Source organism: Thunnus thynnus, chromosome 17 (genome assembly GCF_963924715.1).
Source record: "Thunnus thynnus chromosome 17, fThuThy2.1, whole genome shotgun sequence".
Lineage (NCBI taxonomy): Eukaryota > Metazoa > Chordata > Actinopteri > Scombriformes > Scombridae > Thunnus > Thunnus thynnus.
This window is the reverse complement of record NC_089533.1, coordinates 17,001,630-17,010,717: the sequence shown is the minus strand read 5'-3', so window position 1 is coordinate 17,010,717 and position 9,088 is coordinate 17,001,630. Positions and strand designations below refer to the sequence as shown.

At 38.9% G+C, this 9,088-nt stretch overlaps 1 protein-coding gene across 1 annotated transcript; it reads left to right on the top strand.

The window, feature by feature from the left end:
- The first annotated feature begins 572 nt into the window (after positions 1-572).
- LOC137168097 (somatostatin receptor type 5-like) lies at positions 573-8,374 on the top strand. Its single transcript, XM_067570562.1, has 4 exons — positions 573-882; positions 2,939-3,667; positions 3,793-4,215; positions 5,315-8,374. The coding sequence occupies exons 2-4, from the start codon at positions 2,960-2,962 to the stop codon at positions 5,396-5,398; spliced, it is 1,215 nt and encodes a 404-aa protein (XP_067426663.1). The 5' UTR covers positions 573-882; positions 2,939-2,959; the 3' UTR covers positions 5,399-8,374.
- Positions 8,375-9,088: the final 714 nt, after the last annotated feature.

The following is a 9,088-nucleotide window of genomic DNA, read 5'->3' as shown; positions in this document are numbered from 1 at the left end:
CTGCACTGACCTGGATGACAACAGCATGAAGCTAATGGCTTAAAAGTAGGCAGCTTTCCCAGACAATTACCGTCAAATCTCTCCCTCAACGCGCAATCTCATCCTCCCTCCACAGTTTTTCCATTTCACAGTAATTTCTCTCCCTCCATCTCAGGTGCCCCTGGCCACTATCAAGGTGATTTATTCCCCAGGCAGTATCTGGCCATCATTTCCTCCCTCTCTCTCTCTCTCTCTCTCTCTCTCTCTCTCACACACACACACACGCGCGCGCATACGCACACGCACACACACACACACGTACACACACGTACACACACGTACACACACAAACACAGTAGGAAAAATGTTTGTAGCCTATCACTGGAAGGCAAGCCATAAAAGCTTCTGCTGCTTAAGAAAATAATAGAGAAAGAGGGCTGCAATGTTTTATTTTACACCAAAAACTGGTTTTGGCTGTGAGGAGATTATACCCACCCATGGGTGGGACTTTTCACATCCAAAGGCGGGGTGACATTTTCCACACATAAATACTGACAGTGCGCCGACACTACATGACCCTGAGTGTAACTTCTCATGAGCGCTTTTCCACCGTGCACTTCCTTCAGATTTAACCTGTGAGAAAAAAAACCCTGGGAAATCAAAGGTAAATGTCGGGTTTGGTGCCTGTGACTATGGAAATTTAAGCGTGCTGACATCAAGAGGATGCCTCGGGATGACAAGGCAAGTGTGAGGCGGGTTTCCTTTAAGCGACGAGAAAGCGAGAAAGTTGATTTCGACATCAGAGGAGGCGCACGTTTCCAAAACTGCATGAATACAGCGAGATACGCGCATCACTCCACCGGATAGTGGCATGGAGAGGATGAGGCGCACAGGAGCGCACAGGTAGGTTGAATCCCATCTATGAATGTTCACTTGGCCTTTACAAGAAATATTGTCTTAAGGGAATAAAATGATATTTGAACTGCTGCATTTTTAAGAAATAACCTTATATGTTTGGGAAAATGCTGTGAGCTTTAGAGTTTAATTTAATTCACATCTAATCAGTCAGGCTTCAAATGGTTGACGTGACTGTGGGCTATGACTGTTATAGTTTGGTGGACAAAAATGTCAAGCCCCATGCAGCCTGAAGGGGACAGAGGCTTCAAGTGTTTGTTTTCTCAACAACAAGCTGCGGGCTGCGCGTCACTCCCGTGTTTTGGAGAGCGGTTCAGTGAATCTTCACGTCAAACCATTTATTTGTGCAACACATTTTCACAGCCTGAGGTTGCAACGTCTGACAAGTTATGAGATTATTATTATTTTAGGTCACCCACAAGGCACCAGGTGAGTATACATAATAGCTATCTCAGGCTACTCTCATGATCAATCAATCGGACATTTTATAGGCTATAGGTTAATGCAAGTTAAAGTGCTTTACAGATGACTGACAAGCTGATAATAAGACAATTTTTTTTACTTTTCTAATAAAAATTAGATCAGAATAGAATAGAATAGAATAGAACAGAATAGAATAGAACAGAAAATATAATAAAAAATACAACAAAAACATAAACATCAAAATAGATAAAATACAATAACAAATAAAAAAAAACATATGAGGGAGTAAACGGTTTTAAATATTAATACAATTATCAAGTAAGATAGATAGTGGCATTTTAATAAAAAGCCAGGCTAAAGAAGTAGGTTTAAGGTTAAAGATATCAACACTTAAAGCTGCTCTCACAATGGCAGCATGGACATTGCACTCATTTTAGGCTATACATTAATACACTGTACATGTATGTCTGTTAGGGATACCCTCAAAGCCAACTTGAGATTCAATAAAAAACATTACACAGGTTTCACAGTTTGATGCAGTTTGACTTAAGAGACATGATGAGAGAGGATTCCTTATTTATTCCTTATTTATTTCTTCTTATTTCTTCTTTTTTTAACTTTTGCTGTTAGTTTTTCTACTTGATTTAAGTAGTATTTAAGTAACAATGACAGTGACCTCATTAAGATTAAGAGCAAATGTCTTAAATTTTAATAACATTCTCCAAACACTTTAGCTGTTCATCAAACCCAAAGCAAATGTGGTGAATGCTACCTGTTCAGTTGCATTACAGTGCAACTCACTAACAATTAGCAGTGGCATTAATGCAACAAAACACTGGAAATATGTGAATGGCAGCGAATGGATGCAGATCTGTATGCATAAGACATGTCCGCTCTTAAGCTTGAGCTTTAAAATTGCTGATACCCCAAAATGTATGATTGAATGAATGCACAAGAGCAAAGACACAGCAAATGTCCGTACTTTGTGTACTTCACCTCCTATTGGATCCTAATGCAGAGTGGTATGAGGCTGCTCCGTAGCATTCTGCTGTCTCTCTGCACCAGTCATATAACCAATTTGGGAGACAAAGTGAAAAGAATTACTTCCTGCTGTGACTCAATTTTCAATTTTCTAATCAATTATGTATGCCAAATATGTTTGGCCCAAAATCCCATTTCAACACAGTTAATATTATGATCATTTATGTTTGTCATTTTATCACTCTTCAGTGGTATAGGCTGCTTGCCACTTGGCTGCAATTTTTTTTGTTTCTATCTATTACAGACTTTAATTCAGTGGCAGTGAGAATACCTGTAACCTGCTCAACTGCTGCCTTTTTCTGAAGTGCAACTTCCCATTAAGAGAAATGGCATGTTGGCCTCTTGCCCAGACAATTCAGTGGAAAGTTTCTCTACTGTCCTGGTAAATATGGGCATCTTGCCCAGCACGCATGTGTTGCTGTGAGTGTGTAGGGTACAAAAGATGGACAAAATATAAATTCTCTGAAGCAGAAATTCACAGAACCTTAACCACCCACAATGCTGAACTCTAGTTTTTTTCATATCATGGATTATTATTAATTTAAAAAATTGTACATTTGTCTTTCTTTTCTCTCACAAGCTGTCTGTTACTGTAATCCAAATGGATGCCAGCACTCCCTCCTTCAAGATGGATCATTACAATTGGACGTCGATTCCTGAGGATGTCGGCATATCTTCCTCCCAGCCTTTCACTATAGACTATCAAAAGAATACCTCTAGCGTGACCGCACCAATGCCCTTTAATGTGGTCACCGCAGTTGTCTACACCATCGTCTTCATCGTAGGTCTTCTGGGTAACACACTGGCTATCTATGTGGTGGTTCGCTATGCCAAGATGAAGACGGTAACTAACATGTACATCCTCAACTTAGCCTTGGCGGATGAACTCTACATCCTGGGAATTCCCTTCCTTGGTACTAATAGTTTGCTTTCCTACTGGCCATATGGTGATTTCTTCTGCAAAGTGTGCATGACTGCTGATGCCATGAGCCAGTTCACCTCCACCTTCTGCCTGACGGTGATGAGCATCGATCGCTACCTGGCTGTAGTTCATCCTATTCGCAGTGCCAAATGGCGGAAGCCACAGGTGGCCAAGGTTTTCAATGGCATGGTGTGGGTTGTGTCCTTTCTCATTGTGCTGCCAGTCACAATCTATTCACATGTACAAGAGGGATTCAACACCTGCAACATAACCTGGCCTGATCCGCAGAATTTGTGGTCCATTGTCTTTATCCTTTACACATCTATCCTGGGTTTCTTTGGTCCTCTGGTTGTCATCAGCCTCTGCTACCTGGTCATTGTCATCAAGGTAATGTGACAGAGAAAATTGGCCTCTGGCTTTCATTGGTGTCTAACTCAATTTTTAAAATTTTCCTGTGATGTTTAACTCTCATAATCTCATAAAACATTTTAAATCAACCATCTCAATTTCAGGTGAGGTCAGCGGGCGTGCGGGCAGGCCTGACTAAGCGGCGTAAGTCGGAGCGTAAAGTGACACGCATGGTGGTGATCATCGTGTTAGTGTTTGTGCTTTGTTGGCTGCCATTCTTCACAACCAACATCGTTAACCTGGTTTATATCATCCCCGAGAACAATGCCACCGCTGCAATCTACTTCTTCTTGGTCATCCTCACCTACGTCAACTCCTGCGCCAACCCAATCCTCTATGGCTTCCTCTCTGACAAATTCAAGCAGAGCTTCCAGAAGGTGCTCTGTTTCCACAAACCAAATGGTGTTGGCACCGCATACGAGAGGGGAGGTGGACAGGTTGCACCCCAGGACAGACCAAACGAAAAGCATGATCCTATTTTGTCGGTCAGAAATCACAAACAGAATGAAAAGATGCAGAGCATGCAGGTATTGTGCAAAAAGGATTCATGTGATCCATGTAATTTCTGACCACATTTACCACATTTTACAGCAGGGACACTCTTACATCTTAAGCTTTCAGCCTCTGATGCATTGAATAGTTAATATATCTGGCATTATGTACTGAACAGGCCTGAACTTTTGACTTGAGCTGGAGTTCTAGTCCACATGTACATGAGTATTTTAGAAAACAGAGTTTTTCCCTCCTTTGTTCTCAAAAAAATCCTGTCCACACAAGCACTGTTTTAAAAAGATCTCTGTCCAAATGAAAACGCAAAAACACTGTCAAGAGCATGCCAAACCAACAGGCAGCAATATAACCCTAACCCTAAAGCCATGTTGGCCAATCAGAAGCCTGAAAAGAAAGGTAGGCTACCTGCAATGGTGCATTCTGACGCCTCTCTTCCTCAATACAGTGGAAGAGTAACTGTACATTTATGTGTAAACATATAAAAAGTCCTGTTAACAAGGTTAGAACCAGCACTATTTTGGCCACGTCCGCCATTGCATGAAATGTTGTCTCATGTAAACAAAGGATCTAACAGCGCACACTCTGATGTCACAAGCCAAAAACTCTGTTTTCCCTATCTACACATCAACACTGAAAATTGAGTTTCTGAATATCTTCACCCTGGAGGGAGTTTTCCAAAAGGTCCATTTTCAGTGACCTAAAATGCAGTTTGAGTGTGGATGAAAGGCCAAAAAGCTACATTTTCAAAAATACCAATGTATGTGTGGACTAGGCCTGACTTGAGTCAATCCACTTAAAGCTGCATGATTTACATAATGTTTTGTACCAAATCAGTCCTGAAGCCAGAAAGCAATATTTTAATTTTAAAAGAGGGTTAAAAAGAGGGTTACCTTTTTCAGACCATAATCAAACCAAACTTGCAGTTCACATGCAAAAAGAAACCCAAAACAACCAAAATATATTAATGAGTTGCTGAGTTGCAGACCTCTAGAGCCTCGTTCAGGTTATAACCATCAACAATGACATTTTCAGGAATTTCAGGAAGTTATACTGTTTGTCATTCTGTTTGTCTCTATTGTATTCCTAATCTCTGTGTCTGTGGTATTGTTTCAACAGTGTGTCCAGATGGAAGTTATTGGGAACATTGGGAATGAGCCTTTAACTTCAAAAACAGTGGTGAATGGCCACTCAATGCTATGAGTTTTCATATTGGCCCATATATGACTAGTCCGCTACCACATGGAACTGGTACGATTTACTCCTGGAGTTTATATTGACTTGTATGTCTTGTCTTTATTGCCAATCCTCTCACCCAGACTGGGACATTTCTGAAAAGGAGCAAAGAAGGACATTCATCACAGATTTCAGCATTTTTTTTTTTGGCTCTTTATGTATTTGTGCTGTTACCAGATTGGCTACATTGTACAAAGCATCTGCATCAGAGTAGAGAAACCATCCCGCAACAGAGGAGGAGGTCTATGACACCACTTATCCCCCACCTACAATGCTGTCCTATTATCCTTTCCCAAGAGACTCAATAACCATTCAAAATTGGCCTTGTGTGATAACTCCAACGTTTACACTTGGCCTCAGATGACTCCAATGACTCTGACAGTTGTTACAAGAGCCAGGGGCGCTATCGAACCAAGTGGTATCAATGACCTTGATAACAATGCCACAGTGGTTAAATACCTGGGACTCTCCACCAGTCAGTTAGAACTGAAGAGGCACCTTGGATGAGAAGTGAAACATCTTCAAGTACCTACAACCAAGTCCAGTTGCCCTTGATTCAACCCTCCTTGTATAACCATAACCTGGATGACTGAGAATCTTCATAGACATTGTACAAAACATTGATTTATGTAATTATGTAAGATCTCTGTACAATATAAATAGAGTCATGAGATTTATTTTAAAATGTGGTAAATTCTCAAATAGCTTCTCTTTTTTTTTTTACCTCAAATGCAGAGAGAACCAGGCTGTAATCTTCAAATGGGCTTTTACTGGAGACAGTTTTTTTTCTAATTTTTGTTTTATATTTGATCATATTTTAGTAACAATTTCTGATCTGGTTTAATTTGCTGCTTATGTTGCTTAATTTGCTTATTAATGCAAATTCAACCCTTCCTCTATGTTTACCTGTTGTCTTGATAAATTCAGTGTAATGTACACTTCACAGTACCAAGAGACATCAGTGCATCTATGGATGTACTGAACTTAAAATGTACACTAGCTTAACACCAAATGAAAGAACAGCAGTGTCAAAATGACTAGAATAAATGACTGACAGTATATCTGTTAAAGCAATAGTTTGACATTTTGGGAAACATGATTATTCACTTTTAGGTAGAGAATTAGATGAGTAAAACTGATTACACTCTCACATCTTTACGGTAAATTTAAAGCTACAGCCAGTAGCTGCTTAGCTTAGCATAAAGACAGGAAACCTGTGGACACACTAAGCCTGGCTCTATCCAAAGGTAACAAAATGAGCCCACCTCTATAACTCTCAAATTAATATGTTATATATCTTTTTTGTCCATACAAAAACAAAACGGAAGTGTAAAAGCAACAATCCAATGGTTATGTGCCAGACTATTTCTTGGCTGGGACCACTAACTTCCTGGAGTCTGTACTGGTTGCCTGGTAGCCAAGAAATAGTCCAGCCATACAACAGCAAATTGATGTTTTTATTCTTTGGTTTTTGTATGAATTAACTAAAGAAATATAACATGTTCATTAGCAGGCTGTCGAGTTGCTGGTAAGAGGATTTTGTTACCAATGCACAGAGCCAGCATACTTTTTTCCCTCTGTTTCTAGTCTTAATGTTAAGCTAAGCTAAGCTAACTGGCTGCTGGCCAGCCTTACTTATAACTGACAAACATGATACTCAACTCAGACAAATAAAGTGATGGAATTAGTTCTATGGAAGTGAACATTATGCTGAATTTACCATGTGAGCCATTATAGTGCAGGTAATTTCTATGACCAGCTGTTATTTGAAACTCAGCACTGTTCTTTCTTTAATTTGAGGATCTACAGTATTTAGTTTCTGCTACTACTATAGTGAGCATGTTTTTGATGGTTATAACAATTAGATTTATTTTGGCTTATTAGTTTTGAAAGGCTTTTTGTGACATTTTGACGTCAATGTTACAAGGCTGTGAAAAATGCTGTGAAAGCACAGCCCAGTATTGTCCTTTAGTGGATTTATTGATTTCCTCTCACATTTCTGAAACAATCTGTTGAAGTGGATGCCACAGTGAAGTAAAGGAGCATGTCATTCTCAGACCTCAGAAACATACCTTTGTATGTTTGTTTCTTATCCTGACTCACCGTTTAGCTGCTGGACTATGACCTTTGACATGTATTACCAACAGCGGAAGGTGCTGGACAACACTGTAGCAGGAGACATGGAAATTATTTGTGTTTGAATCACTGTGAATTTGAAAATAATAGGTCATTCTGGAGCTTTGAGTTCCCTGGCATGCTTACAAATATAATAAGCATGTTAGTCATTCTGTTAAAGAAGCCATCATGAATATTAATAAATGATCAAGTCTGTTACGCATGTTCACCCTGCATTAATCCAACACAGTACAATGGAGGGTGGCTGAAATGTGCCTGCATATAACAAAGCTCTTTTTATGTGTACATCTATCCCATAAAAATGGACAGTTGATGTTTATTGTCACTAAGATTCATCTTTATTATGGCAGGTTTATGTTGCAGACTTAAGCACTTTATCATTATATCTAGTCTAAAGAGAACAGAGGCAGCTTTATGCTTGAATGTTAATGTCTCACAACATAAACAAATTTTGTTGGGTTTTTTTTTTTGTTTTTTTGTTTTGTTTTTTTTATGAAGTTTTAGTAGTTTTATTGCAAAAGCAACAGGAACAAGACGGAGAAACACTTTTTTTCCCAGGGATTTGGATGTATAATGTTATATGGCTCCAGAACAAAGACTTGCCACAGACATAGAAAATTCACATAAATATCTGAAAACCTGATGTCAGCAACATTAAGGGAGGCAGTTCAACGTTTTCCAGTGAGCTGACTTTTTATTTGTTGGTGGTGGCGGCGTTGTGTTTGTTTGTTTGTTTGTTTGTTTGTTTGTTCCCTGGATTAATGATCAAGAAACCATTTCACTGTTACTTTAATAAATGCAACCATATCAAAACACAGTGTGGAGTGCAAATTGTTTAAGATAATGGATAGGATTTTTTTAAATCTATGTTAATACAATGCTATATTCACATTGATTGATCACTGTAATCTCTACCCCTCTCCATACTGGTTGTGAAGTGACTCTTTTGTAATGCATCTACACTGGAAAAGATGTGAAACATCTTTCACTGACATCTAAATTTTAGCTAAAGCTATAGTATTCTTGTACTGAACAAGGATCCAAATTTGGAGGTTTTGTGTCCATTTGCATTGGAGTCAGACTAGAAAGGGGTTAACTCACAAAAGATAAGGAGAGGAGGAATGATTACAGTCACCAATAACTATTTCACTGCACATATAGAATATGAGAAAAAATACTACTACCTATCCTTTACTCTGTCAATCATTGCTTTGAATACATACATATAACATACATTAGCTTTTTTTACATACAACATGCATACCCTGTTTTAAGAAAGTGTCAAGATTTAAAGTTGCTGCATTCATGTTGAAAAGACACACAGTATACTAAGTGTACGTGTGAAAAATATCCAGCTAAAAACTGTGAGGAATAAGGCAACACATTTGTGCAGCAGTGCCTAAAGCCTGTTTGGGGGCCTAAAAAAATAGCACTTTATACGGTAAATTTTAAATGTGCAAATATGCAGAACAACAAATAGCTGCAGTTCAAATTCAACAAAAAAAATACATTAACCTGTTA